This window comes from Mizuhopecten yessoensis, unplaced genomic scaffold (assembly GCF_002113885.1).
Source record: "Mizuhopecten yessoensis strain PY_sf001 unplaced genomic scaffold, ASM211388v2 scaffold10745, whole genome shotgun sequence".
Taxonomy (NCBI): Eukaryota; Metazoa; Mollusca; class Bivalvia; order Pectinida; family Pectinidae; genus Mizuhopecten; species Mizuhopecten yessoensis.
In genome coordinates this window covers 778813-804047 of record NW_018408700.1, presented here as the reverse complement: position 1 = coordinate 804047, position 25235 = coordinate 778813, and the positions used below count along the sequence as shown (strand labels likewise).

At 37.8% G+C, this 25235-nt stretch overlaps 1 protein-coding gene across 1 annotated transcript; it reads right to left on the bottom strand.

Annotated features, from left to right (window-relative positions):
• Positions 1-7: 7 nt before the first annotated feature.
• Positions 8-14759, bottom strand: LOC110462078 (transmembrane 7 superfamily member 3-like). The gene is made up of 10 exons (XM_021515887.1): positions 14523-14759; positions 13283-13579; positions 9601-9884; positions 8958-9147; positions 8272-8355; positions 7787-7867; positions 6928-7080; positions 6019-6116; positions 4665-4827; positions 8-2244 (listed from the first exon to the last, which is right to left on the bottom strand). The coding sequence occupies exons 1-10, from the start codon at positions 14614-14616 to the stop codon at positions 2003-2005; spliced, it is 1686 nt and encodes a 561-aa protein (XP_021371562.1). The 5' UTR covers positions 14617-14759; the 3' UTR covers positions 8-2002.
• Between the last annotated feature and the right edge of the window lie 10476 nt (positions 14760-25235).

Here is a 25235-nt window from a genome sequence, read left to right as displayed (position 1 = left end):
ACCCCCCACCCCCTTTTAAAACACGTTGCACAATAAAGTTGTGGAAAATCATTCTAAAGAATCGGTGTCCATTTTAACAGTTGAACCCAGATGATACACTTGGTTGCTATCGTGGTAAAGGTGAGTGATTACAATATATAATAGATAATATGGTATAGTGCTGAGGGTTATATGGCAGTTAATAGTCACTTCAGTCAACAAAAATGATGCATATAGACTGAAGTGATGCTGAGGCATATGTATACCTGTATACCTGTTTGGATGACAGACCTGACATTTTATGGTCTTTTTTTCTTTTTTTCTTTAGAGAAATTAAGCTTTATTTTTCCCAAAATAACACCAAGTTGAAGTGATTTTGTTTCTTTAATTTGTAAATGCATATGAATGCATCTACGCAAGCCCACAAATATTCGTTTTCTAATATTTTTTTACATTAAATGCATTAATGTAAGTTTTGATTGTTGCATAGTTTTTATGTTCTTTAATCTCCAGTATAGACTCTATGACATAACATTTTCTCAACTGAAAATACAACGGCCCCTGTGGAAAAAAGGCAGAAAAATCATATTTGACCAGTTAATATACTACCCCCTTCTATACCGATCATAAGGCGAACTAGTCCGACATGAATCCATCTTAGTGTGACAAGGGAGGCTACTCCTACAAATTGTAGCACATCGACGTCAGAATATATACATTATGTACAAAATGAAACTGAAGTCATTGTCTGCACATGTACAGGAAAATAGTGATCAGGTGGGTCTATCATGAATGACATGACAACATACATTGTATGAGGTAAAATATAAAAATATATATGTATGCTACATATGGGATATATTTAGGCTTGATGAGAAGATGAAATATTTGTTACAATGGCACAAACAACTAAATAGATCCTTAAGTAATATTACTGTGATACATGAAGTGTACCTACAAGTATCACAGCAAATATAGATACCCTATGGATTGTCGCATTGAACTTCGACAGTATTGCTGTAATTTATGATACCCTACCTGAATAACTGTTGTAATCTAGGATACTCTAGAGAGTGGTAGTGCTGTAGTCATTTTAATTAGTTATATATATATATAGGTTCCCCAACGAGTGATGGTTGGTTATCATGTTTATCTAACTCAAGTAAGTTAATCTTCAAATTGTATAAAGACACATTAAGGGTTACAGAGTGTCTTTCATAATTTAAAACTTAACTAAGGAGAGTAAGATAAACGTGATAACTAATCATCACGAGTTTGGGGACCTGTTTCTTCCATAACGTTCGTATTTTCTCTAGAAATCCACATGAAACTGTTTCTTCAATAACGTTCGTATTTTATCTAGAAATCCTCATGAAACTGTTTCTTCCATAACGTTCGTATTTAATCTAGAAATCCACATGAAACTGTTTCTTCCATAACGCTCGTATTTTATCTAGAAATCCACATGAACCTGTTTCTTCCATAACGTTCGTATTTTCTCTAGAAATCCACATGAAACTGTTTCTTCCATAAAGTTCGTATTTTATCTAGAAATCCACATGAACCTGTTTCTTCCATAACGTTCGTATTTTATCTAGAAATCCACATGAAACTGATTCTTCCATAACGTTCGCATTTTATCTAGAAATCCACATGAAACTGTTTCTTCCATAACGTTCGTATTTTATCTAGAAATCCACATGAAAATGATGTTGAAAGCATGGTTACGTGACAATAAAATCACGTCTAGGGTGTTACCCACTAGGGGTAACAAAAAATGTTTACCAACTCCTAGCAGGTTTATCTAATGAGTCAGGGAGTGAGGAAACCTACAGTTGTGGGAGAAAAGTATTACAGCATCAGTGAAATTATACAAGTTCTTATTTAACAAACAAAAATACATTATGTGCATACAATCACAGTCCCCAAGGTATGATGGTACACAAAATTAGAAATAACAATTCAGTAATCCTGGTTATGTTACGGTATTATGTTAAATTGTTAATATCATTTTATCCTTCAGCTAGGTCTCTGGTAAGGACATTTCTGTCCTCTGTGTGCTGACCATTTGGCCAGACTGACCATACAGTGTGGGACGACCATTACCCAGTAAAGACTGTCGTTCTTCCTCAATTTCCAAACGTCTGCTCCGTCTTCGATTTCTCCACGTTGATTCTGGGAAATCTGGTTTGCCACGTTCCCTAAGTAGTTGGAATATTGACCCTCCGACAAAAAAAAATGCCCACAGCAATGTCAGTCCAATATCTGAAACAAATGTAAACAGCAAGTCAGAAATATTTTCTGCCACACCTTTGTGTGCAGATCAGTAGATTTATCACCCATACCTGTATGTGTAGGATAAAGCTATCACCCATACCTGTGTGTGTAGGATATAGTTATCACCCATACCTGTGTGTGAAGGATATAGTTATCACCCATACCTGTATGTGTAGGATAGAGTTATCTCCAATCCCTATGTGTGTAGGATAGAGTTATCACCCATACCTGTGTGTGTAGGATATAGTTATCACCCATACCTGTGTGTGTAGGATATAGTTATCCCCCATACATGTGTGTGTAGGATAGAGTTATCTCCAATCCCTGTGTGTGTAGGATATAGTTATCACCCATACATCTGTGTGTGTAGGATATAGTCATCACCCATATATGGTAGTGTAGGATAGAGTTCTCTCCAATCCCTGTGTGTGTAGGATATAGTTATCACCCATACATCTGTGTGTGTAGGATATAGTCATCACCCATATATGGGAGTGTAGGATAGAGTTCTCTCCAATCCCTGTGTGTGTAGGATATAGTTATCGCCCATACATCTGTGTGTGTAGGATATAGTTATCTCCCATACCTGTGTGTGTAGGATATATATAGTTATCACCCATACATCTGTTTGTGTAGGATATATATAGTAATCACCATACCTGTGTGTGTAGGATATATATAGTAATCACCAATACCTGTGTGTGTAGGATATATATAGTAATCACCCATACCTGTGTGTGTAGGATAGAGTTATCTCCAATCCCTGTTTGTGTAGCATATAGTTATCACCCATACCTGTGTGTGTAGGGTATAGTTATCACCCATACCTGTGTGTAGGATATAGAAATCACCCATATATGTAAGTGTAGGATATAGTTATCACCCATACCTGTGTGTGTAGGATATAGTTATCACCCATACATGCATGTGCAGGATATAGTTATCACCCATATCTGTCTGTGTAGAATATAGATATCACCCATACCTGTGTGTGTAGGGTAGAGTTATCACACATATATCTGTGTGTAGGATATAGTTAGCACCCATACCTGTGTGTGTAGGATATAGTTATCACCCATACCTGTGTGTGTAGAATATAGTTATCACCCATACATGTGTGTGTAGGATGAAGTTATCACCCATACCTGTGTGTGTAAGATATATATAGTTATCACCCATACCTGTGTGTGTAGGATATAGTTATCACCCATATATGGTAGTGTAGGATAGAGTGATCTCCCATATCTGATTGTGTAGCAAGGATAAAGTTGTCACCCATATCTGTGTGTGCAAGATATTTTTTTGATAATGATGTGATATGTATATTAATTGAATTCTTCAAGATATGGTATTGTGATGCAAGTAAACTTATTTTGGAGTTTTATCATATGATCAACCTGTCTTTATATTAGTATCAACTTTTACCTTGACACTGTGTTTTGCTACAGTTGTGTGACCACACAACGCACCAAAATTACAGTGCGCACACCGTGCATACACCATTCACAGACCGCCTGCACATCATCCACACATCACATCATCCACACATGGTGTGCACAACTGTGCGATTTAATAATTGATTGCCTCGTTGTGCGATTTGGTACAATTTGTTTAACAATATTATGGAATGAAAAAAATATGAAATGCTCGTATGCAATAATATACACTGTATATATATTACTGTAATTTCTCATCAAGATTATGTACAATTTTACAATGCGTGTTACACAGTGTTATAGTGACCGTTAGACTGTCAAGAATGGGTTGAGCTCCTAGGTAACAGAACAGGTAAATAACAATTTGATGAGTGACCAGAGTTTTACCTGGTCGGCGCCTGAAACATAGAGCTGATATATGTGATACCGTATGACTGTTATGAAAACATAACTGGATGTTTAGTATTTGTTATTTGCATTTGTTTTGGTCTATAGCTCCCCTTCACCTGGTTTTCATACCTTGGCGAGATACGTAAGTGCCCCGGGCGGGGGATAACTACAGTCCAGGTACAGATACAAAGTGGCTATATATGTTTACCTGTATTGCCGAGATGTAATTTTACATGTAAAAACACAGAGAACACCACTTCTAAATTTAAGAAAGTATAGACAGAAAGATAAGCTTATAGATGTAGCTAGAATATAGAAACATACTAAATAATCAAGTTTATGTGTTTAAACAATTACATGAAACCGTATATATTGTTAAGGCATTCCTCAATTTACACCAACCACGATTGTTATCGCACAACATTCGCACAAATGTGCGCAAGCAATGATCGTCCAATTTTTTATCGTTTGCACTTCGTGCACACATCGTTCACACACCGTGCACACATTGTGCGCTGTACATCGTGTAACGTTGTGCGATGCCACAACTGAATACACTGGAATTACACTGATGATAATTACCTGTTGTAAGATAGGGCCCTGTTACTGTCACAGACAGGTAGTTTGGCTCCGCGGCATGTCGCAAAGAGTTCAGGATGATATTTTTAAAACCACTGTCCACGAAAACATCCACAGTGATACAAACCAAGTAGCCACCCAGGAATGTACAAGACAGGATACTCAGCTGGAAAAGTACACACACAAGTTAGGTTACTCAGCTGGAAAAATACACACACAAGTTAGGATCATCTGGAAAAGTATACACAGACAAGTTAGGTGGTGGCACCCTTTCATTCTCTTTATATAGTACAATTATTATTATTCTGACTGGTTTCATTTAATTCAAAAATGTTTTTGATTTAAAAATATTTTTGAGTTAAAACATAAAAGTTTGACTTATCTGACAAATCTCTATGGTGTTCCGATATGTTTTTAAATAGGATGCTACAGTAGCGATAATGATGCTACAGTAGTGATAATGATGCTACAGTAGTGATAAGGATGCTACAGTAGCGATAATGATGCTACAGTAGTGATAATGATGCTACAGTAGTGATAATGATGCTACAGTAGCGATAATGATGCTACAGTAGTGATAATGATGCTACAGTAGCGATAATGATGCTACAGTAGCGATAATGATGCTACAGTAGTGATAATGATGCTACAGTAGCGATAATGCCAAAATGACGTGAAGAGTTTAGACACAGTTAATAAAATAGCTGACCAGACCATTAACGATAGCTCACTAAATGAACTATATACTGAATGTGACTGTTGAGGATACATAACCTGAGATTCTGTATCTACATACAATAGCATGTACCACTACATACCACTCAATCTACATACAATAGTATGTACCACTATATACCACTCAATCCACATACAATAATATGTACCACTACATACCACTCAATCTACATACAATAGTATGTACCAATATGTACCACTCAATCCACATACAATAGTATGTACCAATATGTACCACTCAATCTACATACAATAGTACGTACCACTATAAACCACTCAATCTACATACAATAGTATGTACCAATATGTACCACTCAATCCACATACAATAGAATGTACCAATATGTACCACTCAATCTACATACAATAGCACGTACCACTATAAACCACTCAATCTACATATAATAGTATGTACCACTACATACCACTCAATCTACATACAATAGTACGTACCACTATAGACCACTCAATCTACATACAATAGTATGTACCACTATATACCACTCAATCTACATACAATAGTATATACCACTATAAACCACTCAATCTACATACAATAGTACGTACCACTATAGACCACTCAATCTACATACAATAGTATGTACCAATATATACCACTCACTTGTTTGGTCCAGTAAAGCAGTGCAACAGGTATAATAAGTATGCCCACGGTGAATGACATTCCGTAGTTAAACTCTCGACTCCAATAGTTCAGGTTTCCTGTTAAAAATAGATTTTCATATTACATATATTAAAGGTATCTATGTAATGTATGAAGCATGCTGACCTCATATAGCTATAATTCAGCTGGACTACTCCTGTCAAAGCTTACTTTTAATAAAATGAGTTGGAGGCTCATCTGTCAAACTCATGTAATGGTCTGATGATTATAATCTTTCATCCGTGTTGTACATTCTCCCTGTACTCAAAAGGCTGTATTTATTCAATTCCAGCACGTATTGATGCATCGATCATTTTGTTAATGCATTCACCCTTGAAGACACATTTGAACTCTTCCAATTCATAGGTTGGAATAGTTCATAATTTCAGGGGTGAATGAGTTATATTTAAGAACTATTAACTGTTAACAACCTCCTGACAAAACAAACGAAGGGACATAACTCTGATATGTTTGCGCAAGATCTTATTCCGGTATGCGAGACTCAACCTTCTCGAAGTGAGGCACAGTAAACAAAGGACAATAACATAAAGGTACTCACATACAAAAAAAAGAGAAATTTTAGATGGCAGAGTATATGGGATATGCACCAGACAAAATGACACTTGGTGAGCGAAGGGACATAACTCTGTATGTATTATATAATTACTCACACATGCACAGAAAAACCCATTGTCAGTATACAATCATTACCAATATCCCATGTAAGGGATGGGAGAAAAACAGTCAATGAGTATATACAAATGTTAGTATTGGAAATATGGATTTTTTCCACAGGTGTAGATGTTTGGGTCATGTCCTTGGTAGGTCATGCATGGTTCTGACCCAACTTCTATCACTAGATGTACTTACCTAATGGACTGAAGAAAAGGATACTGGAGATGATGTAACCAGATGTCAAACCAGTCAGTAAGACAGCTATGGTGTGGACTCCGTGCCACCACCAAAACGCCAGCCATCCTGTCGCCAGGACAACTCCAACCACAGCACTCAACACCAATACAACTGTAAACATCAACAGAACGTTTGGTCACACATTTCGTTACATTGTATAAAACAATCATCTTAATATTCCAACAGAATCTCTCTTCTCTACAACCCATAATCATCAAGCTTCAATTAAATGCTAGATGAACTCAGCTGTTAGTGGTTCAGGTTATGTATGAAGCACTATCTCAAAATAATGCCATTCATTTCAGTTGTCACCTCGATCACTGGCAACTTATTTCAAGGTCATCTTTTCCTTTTCTATTCACATTTATATATGTATCACCAAACCTCTTTATAACACAACATCTTACTAAACAAATAGTGGTGAAATACACTGAGGTTTATATTAATCTTAATGCTTTCCTTAAACATACTGTGTATTTCAGTCTAGATCTTATGTGTTCTTATAATCTACAGTTAAATCAAATAAATCAAAATTTTCAACTTTATCTCCATTGAGTAGTTTAAAAAAAGTTGCAATCAGTCCTGTAATATTTAAAAGAGAAGCCAATCTGACAATCTGACATTAAGATATTCACACAATCAAGGTATTCACATAATCAAGGTATCCCTATTTATCAGAGGTACATTGTTGAACTAGAGTAAGCAAATTTTTATAATTTTTCTTTAATGTAATATCAAGGCCCTGGAATGCAATCATGATCTGACAAGAATCTATGTGAAACACAACCATTTGTAGCCAAAAACCTATTTAGCTTACCTAATATAGACTGAGTAGTGAAACGTTCAAACAGGATGACAGATATCAGTCCAAAACCAAGAAATGGTGCCAGGAAGGTTGCTTAAAGTAAAAGATAAGTATTACAACATATGCGCATTCAAGATCTCATACATTGTAGATGCAATGAATTATTGTTTATTGTAATAAACTCCTATAGTGTGAGATATTTAAAAAGATAAAGGTCAAGGCCTCCTTGATTGATCACAGGTAAATTACATTCAGTTACAAGTTATTTTGTCCACGCTACAGTGACTAAACAACTAGCTACATTTGTTTAAGCCAATACCATAACAAATTAAGTCAGATCCTGATTCAGATCAATTCCCGAGATAAAACACTGAATGGATTCCAAGCAAGGATTCCTTATCACGTGTTGATTATAGTCTTTTATCATTCAAAAGCCAAACAACCTGGTTATTAAATTTTTAACGACTTTTAACCTATTTTTAATAAAGTCGTCTTACATGTCTTGAAGAATCTGTGCCCTAGTATAATAAAAAATAGGCCTAACACTCCTCCGATGACAGCCAACACCTTTCCTCCACTTCCTGGGTAAAAAATCATGTACATAAAGTTAGTATTCAGCTGATGATATCATTTATATACATGTATTTCCATTACAAATATCTCTATTAAGACTAATTACAACAAAGTTAGCTTTATAGTTAGCTGTGGTTGACATCAGTCACCATAAATAAATTTGCCTTTATGATGAAGGGCAAAATGCGCAGAAGCTGAGCTGCAGCAAACATTTTTTGGTATGCAGCATTTCTATTTTTTTAGAAATCTTAAAGGATAAATGCTTTATATTTTCACTTCAACTAATTGGCAAGAACATTTGTGAATACATTTTCCTGTAGCAGTAATAACTAATTGTAAATTATTTTGCTAGTTAATGGGAACAATACAAACCCAATTAACCCTTTCGTCACTGTAGACCATAATGGACTCATCCAGATCAATACATGGTAGAGTCTACTAAACTTACGTAGGGGTGAAAGGGTTAACTCAAAATATCATATTTATCACAGAGAAAACTGACATTTTTCCAAACATTTAAAAGGTAACAATGTGTGAAAATCAGAGCTGTATAAACCGTTGTTTGATGTTTATTTTCAAGTACAGCAACACTTTTCGTATAAGCTTGTACCTATCATGTGACAGCTGTCCGTGTTGTTCAGATCACACACGTAAGTAGTGGTGGGGATGTAGGCCGCCCTCGACACCACACCCGTACTGGTATCTGTGACGATGACATTGTAGATCGTGCCCTGACCAGTATAGGATGTTATCGTAAACTCGGATACGGTTGTTGTCTTGTCATCCTTTATGTTGCTTATCTACAATCAGATATAATTATACTGAATTGACAGATCCTGTAATTTATCATTTTGTTTTACATTGATTGATTGATTTTTCATTGCTTAAATAGTTGATGGTTGGATGAATGAACAATGGAGTATTAATAACCATCCATCAGTTAAAACAATCTGTACAAGTATTATACATATACAGATGAAATAAATTTTACAATTTCTCTTGCATAACAATTTATTTGATATTTCCATGGACTAACTTAGATAATCTAATTCCATGATATTTCCAATTGGGACAAATAATTAAGATGCCCTGTCCTTTCTGTCCTCGTTTCCTGAGAATTCCTTTATATATATGTCCCTCAATTTATCACCAACCCCTTTTATAACACAAAGATTTTCCGGACAAATGCAAATGGTGGCAGTATAACAAGGTTTTACTGTATACATCTTTTGACAATAAGAAACCTGACTTACCTTCTTTCCGTTCTGTAACACATCAGCCACAGTCATCATTTTCTGTATCCCATCAAAGTGTTTCTCCTGAGAGAAGTCTCCACCAGGAAGATAGTAAACATACATGTCATATTGCAATGGATTGGATAAGTGTTCACAATCGTCAGGACCAGGGTTCGTTGACCGATTTCTCCAATGGCTTGACCACTGGAACTTGGTCTTGGTCTTAGAAGAGTCAAATGAAAGGTGGAAACTTGGATCATTTTCAAAAGTGTACTCAGAGTTGCAACCCCCGGGTATAGGATCTGCAACAAAAAAAAAAAAAAAAAAAAATCTTTTAAATATAATAGTTTCATCATTGTATAAAGGTTTTGGGTCATGGGGATACAGCATTAATGATGATGTTTTGGGGGATGATTACAATACAAACACATTGTATTGAATTGTATATCTATGAACTGTAAAGCGCTTTAGAGTGGCTTAACTATGTTGGCTAGATAGGACGCTATATCAAATGTTGTATATATATAATAAAAAGGGATTAAATGTTCATGTGAAGGAAGTAAATATAGAAACAAGAGGCCCAATGGGCCTGCATCGCTCACCTGGTATTAATCTCACAATTGTAACCTTAAAAGAGGACTAAAATAAAGCTACAGGCAAAATATCAATGTCTTGAAAGTAATTCAGAAAAAATTGGCAAAGGTCATTCATTTGAACAAACTTGGTAGCCCTTCATCCCAGCATGTTACTGGCTAAATATCATCACCCTAGGCCTCTCGGTTATTAAGAAGAAGTTGTTTAAAGGTNTTGACCCCTGTGACCTTGAATATAAATCAAGGTCATTTATTTGAACAAACTTGGTAGCCCTTCATCTCAGCATAATACTGGTCAAATATCATCACCCTAGGCCTCTCAGTTATTTAGGGGAAGTCATTTAAAGGTTAAAAACATTTTTGACCCCAGTGACCTTGAATATAAATCAAGGTCATTTATTTGAACAAACTTGGTAGCCCTTCATCCCAGCATGGTACTGGCCAAATATCATCATCCTAGGCCTCTTGGTTATTCAGAAGAAGTCTTTTAAAGGTTTTAAGCATAGTTGACCCCAGTGACCTTGAATATAAATCAAGGTCATTTATTTGAACAAACTTGGTAGCTCTTCATCCCAGCATGTTACTGGCCAAATATCATCACCCTGGGCCTCTCGGTTCTTCAGAAGAAGTCGTTTAAAGGTTTTAAACATATTTGACCCCAGTGACCTTGAATATAAACCAAGGTCATTTATTTGAACAAACTTGGTAGCCCTTCATCTCAGCATGTTACTGGCCAAATATCATCACACTAGGCCTCTTGGTTATTCAGAAGAAGTCGTTTAAAGGTTTTAAAGATATTCGACTCCAGTGACCTTGAATATAAATCAAGGTCATTTATTTGAACAAACTTGGTAGCTCTTCATCCCAGCATGTTACTGGCCAAATATCATCACCCTGGGCCTCTCGGTTCTTCAGAAGAAGTCGTTTAAAGGTTTTAAACATATTTGACCCCAGTGACCTTGAATATAAATCAAGGTCATTTATTTGAACAAACTTGGTAGCCCTTCATCACAGCATGTTACTGGCCAAATATTATCACCCTAGGCCTATTGGTTATTCAGAAGAAGTCGTTTAAAGGTTTTAAAGATATTTGACTCCAGTGACCTTGAATATAAGTCAAGGTCATTTATTTGAACAAACTTGGTAGGCCTTTATCCCAGCATGTTAATGGTCAAAGACCATCACCCTAGGCCTCTTGGTTATTCAGAAGAAGTTGTTTAAAGAGTTTAACATATTTGACCCCTGTGACTTTGAAAATGGTTGAAGGTCATTTATTTGAACAAACTTGGTAGCCCTTCATCCCAGCATGCTTCTGGCCAAATATCATTACCCTAGCCCTTTTGGTTACTAAGAAGAAGTTGTTTAAAGTAAAAGGTTGACGCCGGACGGACGCCGGACGCCGGACGGACGACGAACGCCGCACCATGCCATAAGCTCACTTGGCCCTTCGGGCCATGTGAGCTAAAAATAAGATTAACGACCGACTAATTATTTAGCAGCTAGTTTATTAGTCGGTCGTTAATCTTATTTTTTCTACATATATATATATATACACAACCTATGACGTAAGATTTTTCTCAATACATTTGTTCAGATTTTTAAGAATAAATTCACTTGACCTCACATATTCAAGATGAACTATTTACTATAATTAGCCTTCAGTTACAAGCTAACGGACAGGATGTGCAATTACAACAGCATATTTTATATAAGTAACTTCAGAGGGGTTATGGGGATGTTACTGGTGAGGGGTTATGGGAATGTTACTGGTTAGGGGTTATGGAGATGTTACTGGTGAGAGGTTATGAGGATGTTACTGGTAAGGGGTTATGGGGATGTTACTGGTGAGGGGTTATGGAGATGTTACTGGTGAGGAGATATGGGGTTGTTACTGGTGAGGGGTTATGGGGAGGTTACTGGTGAGGGGTTACATGGATGTTACTGGTATGGGGTTATGGAGATGTTACTTGTGAGGGGTTATGGGGGTGTTACTGGTGAGGGGTTATGGAGATGTTACTGGTGAGGGGTTATGGAGATGTTACTGGTAAGGGGTTATGGGGATGTTACAGGTGAGGGGTTATTGGGATGTTACTGTTGAGGGGTTATGGGGATGTTACTGGTGAGGGGTTATGGGGATGTTACTGGTAAGGGGTTATGGGGATGTTACTGGTGAGGGGTTATGGGAATGTTACTGGTTAGGGGTTATGGAGATGTTACTGGTGAGAGGTTATGGAGATGTTACTGGTGAGGGGTTATGGGGATGTTACTGGTGAGGGGTTATGGAGATGTTACTGGTGAGGAGATATGGGGTTGTTACTGGTGAGGGGTTATGGGGAGGTTACTGGTGAGGGGTTACATGGATGTTACTGGTATGGGGTTATGGAGATGTTACTTGTGAGGGGTTATGGGGATGTTACTGGTGAGGGGTTATGGAGATGTTACTGGTGAGGGGTTATGGGGATGTTACTGGTGAGGGGTTATGGAGATGTTACTGGTGAGGAGATATGGGGTTGTTACTGGTGAGGGGTTATGGGGAGGTTACTGGTGAGGGGTTACATGGATGTTACTGGTATGGGGTTATGGAGATGTTACTTGTGAGGGGTTATGGGGGTGTTACTGGTGAGGGGTTATGGAGATGTTACTGGTGAGGGGTTATGGGGAGGTTACTGGTGAGGGGTTAGTGGGATGTTACTGGTGAGGGGTTATGGGGATGTTACTGGTGAGGGATTATGGGGATGTTACAGGTGAAGGGTTATTGGGATGTTACAGGTAAGGGGTTATGGGGATGTTACAGGTGAGGGGTTATGGGGATGTTACAAGTGAGGGGTTATTGGGATATTACTGGTGAGGGGTTTTTGGGATGTTACAGGTAAGGGGTTATGGGGATGTTACAGTTGAGGGGTCATTGGGATTTTACAGGTGAGAGGTTATGGGGATGTTACAGGTGAGGTGTTATGGGGATGTTACTGGTGAGGGGTTATGAGGATTTTACTGGTGAGGGGTTATGGGGATATTACTGGTGAGGGGTTATGGGGATGTTATTTGTTTGAAGGCTTTAATTTGTATACTATATATATTTGTGAATAGTACTATACAAAAAAACTTACCTTTCCAGGTATACAAGATAACAGTAACTAGCGCTTCCACGGTATGGTTGTGATCAGACTTGAGGTACCAGAACATATCTTTTTGATTCTTTGACAGCAATGTAGTCACACCCATATCTGTTTCCGTCTCTGTGACATCTGGAGACAGGGTCGGGCTGAGGGATAAACTCAACGGATCTTTATGAGTGTGTAATTGACACACAACATGAGTTGTATCGACTGGGATAGACTTGATTGTAAGATTTACTCTGCTGTTGCCTTGTACTTTGATTACAGATGGTTTGGCTGGTTTCAAATCTAAAAGGATAAAAAAAAATCAGAATGACTTAAAATACTCTTTTTTTCAAAATCTCCTGCTTTGTAAGTTGTCTATGATAAACTTTGACAACCAAACCAACTTATACCCCATGGTATGTAGTACCATTCAAAGGTATCTTAATCCGTACCAAACAGGTTGGGCACAACGGCGCATTTGGGTAGCATCTTTGTATATTATGGTTAAATGCACATCAAATCTACTTTCACTATCCTATATAAAAAATCAAAATTTTGTACTTCACTATCTTTATTAAAAATCGCTATTTATATGGTTATTACAAACAATTTTTGGTTGAACGTTTTTCGTGTTTTGACACTGTTCAACCAAAAGTTGTTTGTAAAAACCAATAGATATGGCGATTTTCAATAACATAAGTGAAGTACAAAATTTTGATTTTTTATATAGGATAGTGAAAGTAGATTCGAAGTGCATTCAACCATTACATACAAAGATGTTTACCAAATGCAGGATTATTACCCATGTGCGCCGTTGTGCCCAACCTGCCAAAGGTAACTGCAATGGGTCAGATGAAGTAAATGATTTAAAATAAGGACCTTTAGAACATAAATCAAGATGGGCATTCCACCATTTGAGTTTAATTTAATAACTTACACTGCATGGATCAACCCAGTACAATTTCATTCTCATTACAGATAGATGCCTGCTACAATGTAGAACTATTTTCAGTCGTTGTTAAGCTAGGCTTGACACAATTTCAGGCTCCTGTGTTTTACAATGTCCGACTGTTGTGACAGATTATATTACCAAGTGAAAAACAGTTTCAAGACACTTTTTTGGTGATATAATGTTATAAAGCAGTTAATAGGTTCTAATCCCGAGAAGAATCTATGTTTAGTGAGATGCATTTGTCCCTGTTAATATGAATAGTCCCCAAAGCCTCCGAGAGGAACAATTCAATACCTGCGTTTACTTCATGATAATGATTTTGGCAAAGACTTCCCGAAATCAAACTTGTCAAAACGAGGATCGTGACAACAGCTGTAACTCGTTCCATTCTTCACAATATAATCCACTCTAGCTGTAAATCATTCTTATATGATAAGAAAATCAAAACTATACCACATTTATATAGGAAATGAGTTCATGATACTACATTTGTTTTCAATACAGATTCAGGAAGTAATGTGACTCAAGGGCGATAACTCTATATCGATGGTGGCGATGTTTTACTGTCTAAATTTTAAGGATCCCCGTACCGCTCAAAAAATGTGAATAAGCTTTATTCCAGCATGGCTATATTAACTTATAGACATATTTTCTGCAAAGAAAAGTATACGTTGGGGGACTTTTATGAGTAATGATAGATATAAAATGAACAAAATGCAATCAACAATTGTGTTTTAATTAAGTGAATAATTCAGCAGGGCTTCAGATTGTTTTTTTTATCGCTGTAATCGATTGTGCTGCCTGGTCAACGGAAGTGGCATGGCCCAGTTGTGCTACTGTTCAAACGGAAGTTAAAGGGGGGGGGGGGGGGGGGGGGGGGGGGAGAGAGAGATACTGATACTGTGCCGTTTAGGTAAAAATCACAGTGCAACAGTACTGGGATCATTAAAGATTTTTTTCATCTTGTGACATTGCATTGCCATGCAGCATTCTATAGTTAAAGAAGGGAATGCTGACTCACTCTGCTGTACGGAGCACGGCATCCTTGACGCTAACTTTCGCTCTCCACACCCCTGGAATGATATGTCATAGCAAAATTGAAGGCACGAAGATAGATATCTGTTTGATTGGTCTCAGGTAAAAAAAAAATCTGACCAATCGCTAGGCTGATAACTGTTCTTTGAAGATTACAACGGAGAGACGTCCGACTTGGAAGGATCGAACTAGTCTTCTCGTCTCGTCCACACGGTGCTGCACATTGAGCCTTCAATTTTGCTATGACATATTCCAGGGGTGCAGATAGGGAAAGTGAGCGTAACCCTTGGATATCGAGGATGGGAGCACAGGGACACGAACATGTCATTGTGTTACAGCCTATGTTTGGGCTTAAACTAAAACGTGTTCATATCAATTTCACGGGTTGTATTTGGTTTATTGCAGGTCATTGGTTTTCAGACAATCCTTTATAACAAGCGATGTCCCCAGTGTGCAAGCGAAGCTGGAACACAAGTGGGGCGGGAGAAGTTCGGAGACCCCGAACTACACTCGTAAGAAAATCAATCATATACTGAAAATAGAATTTAAGTCTAATGGAGAAATACTGCAGCAAGATCTTCATAATATGGATGGCGCTGTCGGAGAGTCCATGGTTTGGTTTTACATGCAATACGTAGATTGTTTGGCTATAAACCTGCCTCCGTCAATTCCGTCTTTGCGTATTGCAGAGTTATCTTCTCTTGGGAGCAGGTATTGATTGTTACGTGATCATTGGTTTGTGCGAGAAAATTACGTCGTTTTCTCAAAAATTGATGACGTTATTCTCACAAACAAGTGACGTAACAATCAATACCTGCTCCCAAGAGAAGATAACTCTGCAATACGCAAAGACGGAATATTGACGGTTACGGAATTTTGGTTTTGTGCCGTACGTAGTGCGTTATTATGTACAGTGATTTTTTTTTATTTCATTTTTATTATTCGCTACAGGATAAAAACAGGTTGATTTCAGTGAGTGTGTTCGATTATGTTATATGTGGTGCACGTCCTGAATTCTGATAGTGTTTCTGATTGGATTATTGTTTTGGGTAGGAGGTTCCACTGTGTTGGTGCATGAAAAGAATGAGTGTCTGTATGTGTCTTTGGATGTGTAGATATGTCTGTAACGGTCGTCGTGTCCTTGATGTGGTCTGGTGTCTGCGGGGATGAGATTGATTGTGTGTATTGCTTCTTGTTGGTGTATTATTTTGTAGAGAAGAATAACGCGTGTTCTTGTTCTGCATGTGTGTAGTGTTTGCCATTGCAAGTTGATTATCATGTCTGTGAACGAGCTTGTGCTATGGTATTTGTTTCGGACATATCGTGCAGCTCTTCGTTGTACGTTTTCTAATTGACAATGGCCTTGAATGCATGTTCTTTTATATGTGGTGAATTTATTTTTAGGTTGCTTTTCAGAAAGCCTAGCGATTTTTATGCATTTAATGTGATGTTGTTAATATGTTTGTTCCATTTTAAGTTGTTTTGAAGTGTGATGCCTAGACCGTCCTTAAATGACCATAGCTGTTGATAGGACGTTAAACAATACTAAACCAGACCAGTGACGCCTAGATATTTGTTTGGAGTGTGCATTGGTGTTTAATTTGCGTGCGTTTTGGTGATATAGTGAGTATGGTGCATTTGTCTGGGTGGAATTTCATGAGCCAGTCCTCTTGCCATTTACTAGCTATATCTTAATACGTTTGTAGTTTTGTTGTATCATCTTTGCTGCTGATCGTTTTGTATATTATGCTGTCGTCTTCAAAAAGTCTTAGTGTACTGTGTGATATGTATTCGGGGAAGTCGTTGATGTATATGAGGAAGAGGACTGGTCCCCAAACAGGTTCCCTGGGGCACTCCAGATGTTACTGGGATTTTGTCTGAGTGTTTGCCCTGAAGTACTACTGTTTGGGTGCGTTGTGATAGAAAGGCTGTTACCCATGCAAGTGTGGTTCCGGTGATGCCGTACTATTTTTGTCTGTACAGTAAGTTTTTGTGTAGGACTTTGTCAAAGGCTTTGGCAATCATCTTCGCAATGTATTGTAGGTATGCATTGCGGGTTTGTTTTTGCACTTCAGCTTTTAACTGTTTTGTATGTGTGGAAAAGTTTGTGGTTTGTTCTTGATTTATGGTGGAGGCGTTTAGATTTGTTTGAGAGGCGGCGAAGTGAGTTGTTCATCCAGGTTAGTCTGTGTTTGTATGTTAGTGATTTTAATGGGGTTTTTTTTCTGTAGATGTATGGGGTGTTGGTTTCAAGCTTATCCAAAGGTATTCTGGGTTTTGATGTTCTAGGTCCTAAAAGTTGTTATTTAGATTAGTCAGGTCTTTTCTGATGTTGTCCCAGTTTGATTTGTTATATAGCTAGGTTAATGTTCCTAGGTGAATTGCGTGTTATTTGTAGTCTATCGTCTGCTTCTCTATATATGATGTCGTGATCGGCCTTGACTATCGGTGGGACTATTTCTTGTTTATTGATGATGGATGTTCGATTTTTGAGAGTTAGGTCGAAAATGTGTTCTCCTCTTGTGGGTTTGTCTATGGTTTGGGCGAGGAAGTTGTCGTCGATGATGTCTAGCAGGCGTTGACGTACATGTAGGGATGTGTCTGGTTTGCCTGGTGTTGTGGTGTTGTTTGACCAATCTATGTGTGGAAGGTTGTATTGTCCGCTTATAAATGTTATTGTGTTGTTCTGTTTTCCAATTTTGTTCAGGGATGTTTCGAGTTCTGTGAGTGAATGTCCTTTGTCTGATGGTGGTCTGTAGTATGCACCTACTATGAAGTTGTGTGAATTTGACATTTTGATGTTGGTACAAATGGATTCGTTATCTGTTTCGAATTCTGGGAGTTGTTTTGAGATGTATTTGTTTGTGATAGCGAGTGGTACTCCACCGTGGCTTTGTCCTATTGCGTTTGGTGTGCGGTATTTTCTATATACTGTGTACTGTGTTATTGGAAAGTATTCGTATGCTGAAGTTGTGCCATGTCTCTTTGCCTATGATGATGTCTGGTTTGATTGTGTGGATTATTTCTTCTAGGTCTGTTTTTTTGTTGGATATGGATTGGACGTTAATTGTTGTGATGCGTATTGGATTGTCGAGTTTGTATTGAGTTGTTGTGTGTTGTTTTTGATGAGAGAGGAAGTGGCTGTTGGTGGTCCTAGGCTTGCAGAGTCGTCTATGGAATTTATCGAGTCGAGTTCCGAAAATCTGTTTGTGGAGTGTATTAATGTTGTATCGAATAGTGTCGACGAGAAATTTGACATGCCACATTGTATGCATTCCCATGATATGTCAGCGTAGTATTTAATGAAGGATGTTTTCATGTTTTGCCAGTTGGTGTGGTACAATGTATCGTATGTGTCATAGCATATAGCATTGTAGTTTTTAAAAAAATATTAAAGATGTGATAAGAAAGCAGGATACAAAGAAATCTGTCGGTGTTGATAGTATCTGTGCAAAAATGTTGAAAGCTGGCTCTGAATCCTTATGTCAACCACTCACAAATATTTTTACTTTTTGCATTGCTGAATGAAGGTTTCCACACTCACTTAAACTAGCTCAGGTCATTCCTATCTTCAAAAAGAAAGATCCATTAAACAAGGAAAATTATAGACCTGTGAGTGTTCTTCCCACGATCTCAAAGGTCTTTGAGAAGATATTGCACGACCAGCTTAGTGAGTTTTTTAAAGATATTTGTAACCCCTTCCTGGTCGCCTTCAGACGGGGCTATTGGTGCGACTCCTGGAAGATTGGCGTCAGGCCTCGGACAACCACAACCAATTAGGAGCCAAGGCTTTTGACTGCCTCCCAGATAGTCTGTTGTTGGGGAAGCTGCAAGCATATGGGCTAGGTGAGTCAGCAGTTGCACTTGTCAGTAGTTACCTCAGTGACAGACAACAGCGGGTCAGGCTTGGCCCCATGGTCAGCGACTGGGGATGGCTCAGGAAGGGGGTCCCCCAAAGCTGTATAGTGGGGCCTCTTATTCTCAATGTATTCATGAATGACATTGTTACTGTCTTAAAACGTGGATCTCTGTTTAACTATGCTGATGACAACACTTTGTCTCATATCACTGATAGTGCTCTTGATCTTAATGTGTTATATTCATTGACTGGTTCACTAAAAATGGCATGCAGGCTAACCTAGAAAAATTCCAGGCCATCTGCATAGGAAAGAAATCAAAAGAGCAAATTTCCTCTTTCGCTATTGGAGATCACCAAATTACAGGTACAGACTTATGTAGGAAGGCTTCCAAACAACTATGTATACTCAATGAATTGGAAATTATCTGTCAAATAAAGGCAAAGTCACCATTTCTAAATCTTTTATTTTATCTAATTTTAATTTTTGTCCTCTTTCATGGCAAAAATGAAAAAGATACAAGAAAGAGCTTTACGTTTTATTGATAATGATCATAGCTCCTCTATTAAAGATCTTTTAGCTAGAAATAAATTGGAATTTTTACATATATGTAGGCTGAAGACCATGGCCAAGGAAGTATCCAAGATATTAAATAATACTGCTCCAGAATTCTTAAAGAGTCTTATCAACAAAAACCAAGTTTTATATAATTTCAGGAACGTTGACACTGTGACTATACCAAGAGTATATTCTACCACATATGGTAAGAAACCTTTTCGTTTCGAAGCTGCCCATGTGTGGAATAGCCACCAAATGAGATTAGACAAGCAGAACACTACAAGGTTTTCTGTAGCCTGTTGCACACCAGAGAAGGTGACCTCTGCCAGTGTTCTATATATTCCTGACTTTCATCTTATTGATTTCCCATTTTATTTGAGTTTTTGCTTTTATTTTGCTTCTTACTTTACTTTAATTTGTCGGAGTATTTTATTCCATCATTTTTCCAATATAAAGTATCGTATTAACCATCTGTGATATATATGAAATATGTGCTTGCTAAATCTGATATATTTTTATAAGTTTTATACTTATGATGTATGCTTATGTTATAACTAGTACTGTTCCTGCTTTTTAACATGCATGTGCTATCATCAAACTGTTTTTTGATTATTTTAGTTGTTTCAATGTATATAATTTTGCTGCATTATGAATCCTACTTTTTCTACTAGCATGCTTTTTACCTTGTTATTACCACAGAGCTAATGTTCCAATGTAATGCCATATACGACATTGAATAAAGCTTCTTGTATCTTGTATTTGCTTGCCATGTGACGGCTTTGTTGCATGTTCCGCATGGATATTTGGGTGCTCTGAGCCCTGGGTCAAGTTCAGTGACTGATGATATTTCGAATAGGAGGATGAAGATGAAGATGTAGGAGTTGCCCTGGATTTGTGTTTGAGAGATGTGGTTATTGCAGGGCATAGTGTGAGTGGTGTGTAGTGTTCTTAGTGCTGGGCGAGTCTGTTTTCATCGAGGCCGAATGGGTTGTTGTGTATTTGTGTCCTATGTCTGGAATACCTTCTACTTGTTTGTGGCACAGAAGAGAAGAAATGATAGTGATATTAGTGTAGCTGTGATTTTCATGTTTGTGTTTGGTTTGTAGTGTTTTTACTTCGTGTTGTCCGTTATATCCTAAAGGCAACGTCCAAAGATAGGGATGAATGGAATCCGGAAGTTAACAAAAGATCGGAAATAATGGCGGGATATATGAGTTTAGTCCAGGTAAAGATGTATAGAAAAAGATGAAAGGTTAGTTATTCTTACGTTTTGGTTGATGGAAAATGGCAGGAAAAGAGTTTTGTTAGATGCGGAAGGCACAGCTAAAATAAACAGATGTTGTTAGACGCGCATGCGCACAAGACCTCATTAAAGACGTGCCTCCGTGTGTAATGTATGCATACTTGTTTATATGTGTGCTGGAGGTAGGGTATGTTGGTGTATTTGCCTCCTAGCGATAGCGCGGGTCTGATGCCGACATTAGAGTGCTACCTCACTGAAATACCATGACGAAGGTAACAAGCAAAGTTTTTCACCCGGTAGCATGATACCGACAACGGACAAATCGGTTATTGCGATAACCCTAAATACTGAACGCTAAGAAGGGAATAACCATTATCATTGTTTAAGATACATGTACTGGCATGTATCTGTCCCCGGGCAGAGACAAACCAGAAAAAAATGGTAGTTTCTACTCCTGCTTAACGCCCGTTGTCAGTATAATGTGACCGGGTGGGTGTCCTGCTGGGTGTCTTCGGCAGTATGTTTTTGTGAGGTAGCACTATAAAGTCAGCATCAGTTCCGAGCTATCACAACTAACATATAGCAGCCTCCCAAAACACACACGCATACACTACACGCATGCATCTTGCACAACGGGAAGGCCGTCCTTAAATGACCATAGTTGTATATAGGACGTTACACAATACTAAACCAAACCAAACCAAACTAGCCTGGAGACAGAACCCGTTGCCTACCCGACTTGGACGACCGTTCAACAATAAGGCCAAAAGTGAGGTATTGCCAAGCTCAAGGGGGCAGCAGCTCACTTTTATTTCTTCGGTGTCCCATTAGCAGAAGATACAGAAGATAACCCCCGATTTTACAGGGGCCTCAAATTAGTCGTCTTTTACAACAAGTAGTGGGATGCAGCAGGCCAGATAAATGTAATGTACCTTCTACCTCTTAACAACAACAACATGTCTTTTCAAGTGTACAAACAAGAAGTGTTGTAACGCCACCAAAGCCGGAGACGATTCTGTATTTGTTGATGGCATACTTAGCTGCCCTTCTATCGTTGCGCCATCTCCTCGTGTTTAAAAATGTCAGATTTGGTATTGGATCTAATGCCGGCATAATGTTGTGTTGGCCTTACAACTGATCTAAGCAGTACACCAGTGTGTATCGCATGAAGTGACGTACTATACATATGCACATAATATTACAACAATTACCAGTAACCTCCCTAAATTACACAAAACGGGTTGTAACGCTGTTGAATTAGGTAATTTTCGAAGCACTAAACCACCATTTAAACTCAAGTTAGTCAATGAAAACATCAAGAACTCATAGCGCCTTGCTTGCAACACCTCACTTTTGGCCTTAATGTTCAAATACAACGTAAATATTAACCCATATAGTTACATTTGAACCTTACCAAATCCTAGACTTGGCAAGTCCAGTTTAAATATGTAGGGGTTTATGAGTTAAACCATATACATTAATGTATACCGGATAGAAATATTGGACGAAATGTATTTATAATGTAATATAAGTTTGAGAGTCTGATATAGTGGAATTTTGATAGTCTTGATCCTTAAAAAAACCTCAAGTAAAGTATAAGGCGGACTTAAAACCACGTCTTACTTTATTCAAGCATTGAACTGTTTTTGTATGGTATTTATGATCTATTTGAATGACACAGCTTTGCAAGCAAACAACATAATGCGCGCTAGCAATACTTACATTTATGTTTTCTCTGGCTTTTATGTTCTTTTTTAACTTGCAATTGATATTTAAAATTTAAAATTCCCGCCTTATCGACAGTCCACACTAATTCGTTCAATAGTTGGAACAGCGTATTGTCGCGTGCTGATTGGCAAACAAAGTAGTACTTTGAAATTTTAACAAACACTTCAATTTTATTCCACAATTCAGTATTAATACAATTGCGTATGATATGTCTATAGGGTGATTTAAGTTTATCAATAGCTGAAAGTTAGATTTGAAATTGTTTCGATTTTTCCCCGGAACAAATTTCGCGCATGGATAAATACAGTGAACACCGGAAATCCAACCTTGGCCTCCACGAGGGAGTTATTTTTGGAAGCTAAATGAGCAAAGAGAAAAGTTAAAATTTGTGAAGAATCCAGACGTGAATTTATTTGTTAATTGTATGGGAATCTGACTACAGTCGGTAGATTCTATAACACCTCGTAATTTGACATGTCATCAGAAACTGAGGAAACCGTGGCTGCGAGACTCGTGAAACTGATAGCGTTTGAAGTGAGTGATCTTGCGACGGAGCACAGGGGTTCGTTACAAATGTCTGAAATGTTTATGTGTGCTGTGACTCATATCCGTAGGTCTGTAACATATGTGTCAGTAGGTCTATAGAATATGTGTATTTCAGACATTTGTAACGAACCCCTGTTGATCAGTGCGGTGTAACAAACGGTATTTCTGATAAATTGCATGAGTGTTAAAATTGTTTCTATTGCCCGCATTGGTGATTTCAACCGATGTGCATTTCGTACGATATTGCAGACTTGGCCTTGTATTTGTTGTAATAATAGTGTTTTTGTATATTTTCTTTTTTCTTATGCACATACATTTACAATGACATTGTCAAGTCTCACAATTCCCAGCGGTATTTCAACAGCCGTCATGTTTATTTACATTGGATATTGTAGTTCCGGTCAGTGTTGTTTTAATACGCTAAGAATTGTGTCTCGTGGTGCATGGTAATTAAAGTCACGTCAATGACACAGCTTCCAAAGAGGTTATACAGTGACAATGCCATGAAAATGTAAATATATCCTCTTAGCGCAACAAATCAAATGCGGAATTTGAAAGACCTTCTGGAGAAACTTTTATCATAATCAATATCTAAATCACAAAACCTGGTGACGAAATTTCGTTTTAACACATGCTGTGTGAATCAAATGTGTTAATTTTCATTCTTGAAACGTTGAGGAAAGACAAATATATCGCCAGGCCATTTCTTTTTAATACATGAGGCTGTATGGATTACTCGCATGTTAGCGTGGGCGCATCACACCTAGACTTAACGGTCCCGGTATGATCTGCTCACGAAAACATGATCGATGTTTTATTAAAACGCGACAGATGATTGTGTTATCTGTATCTGAATATAAAACGTATGAATTTATGTAGCTATCGACGACGTACATCAAATATATCACAACTCAAAAGTGCCTATCTTGTCTTCCAATGTCATTTCAATTATTGTTCAAATTAAAAAAAACAATAACAGTATTTAAGTAAAAAAATGATGAGTATTGATTCGGTTGGTCGACATGCAGATAGCTTCCCCTTCACGTCTCAACGATTTAGTGTATCAATCATTTCTGTCTGAACCTGACAAACACAGATATACGTGTCTTTTTATACATGTATATTAAACTGCATTTAACTACCTTTTATTTCCTAGCACCTTGCTTGGCAACACCTCACTTTTGGTCTTAATGTTGAGCGTTCGCCCAGGTGAGGAAGGCAATGAATTCTGTCCCCAGGCCGAGACATACCAAAGTCCCCAAACATGGTAGTTGTTATTCCTTGCTTGACGTTCAGCATTTAGTGGAATGGCAACAACTGGTTCACCCATTGTCAGTATAATGTAACCGGGCAGAACGATATGCTGGGTGCCTTCGACATGGTATTTCAGTGAGATAGCACTATAACGTCGTCATCAGATCCGCGCTATCACAAGTAGACAAGCACAGCAACATACCCTGTCTCATGTATACACACACGTAAGCACGCATACACTTCACACATGGAGACAGGTCCGTACTTAAATGACCTTAGCTGTTAATAGGACTTGAAACAAAATTAAACCAAACCAAACCATACCATCTTTGGAAAGTTATAGGACGATAACTTTCCAAAGAAGGCTGTTAATTAATACTCATATTTATATTTAGCTTGAATGATTTCATATTTAAAATTAAAATATCCAGATTAGCAGGTATCTTAAATAGTTTCGCACAAGGAAAACGTGACAGCACTGAACAACCCGGTTACCATGGTGACCTCGTTTGATGAAATGCGAAACTGCTAAGTACGCTTATAGGACGCAACGCATTCTGTAAACCCGTGCCACTGCAAATGAAATATCGATGTACCATGTCACCTAATCAATGTTATCTTTCTTATCAACTTGGTAAGCACATCACGATTTGGGAGCGCCATAGCCTTAGTTTATCGATTTTGCCGATATGTATCGACGCATAAGGGTCTTTGCAGGACAAGATTTAGTCATACTAGTTGTAGACGGGATTGATAAGGAGACTGACAAAAGATATGGAGTAATGA

Coding starts and splice junctions, on each gene's coding strand:
- LOC110462078 (XM_021515887.1), bottom strand. CDS start 14,616: ATGGAACGAGTTACAGCTGTTGTCACGATCCTCGTTTTGACAAGTTTG. Junction 9,885..13,282: donor TATCTTGTATACCTGGAAAG/GTAAGTTTTTTT, acceptor TTTTTGTTGCAG/ATCCTATACCCGGGGGTTGC. Junction 6,117..6,927: donor CCTTTTCTTCAGTCCATTAG/GTAAGTACATCT, acceptor TATTTTTAACAG/GAAACCTGAACTATTGGAGT.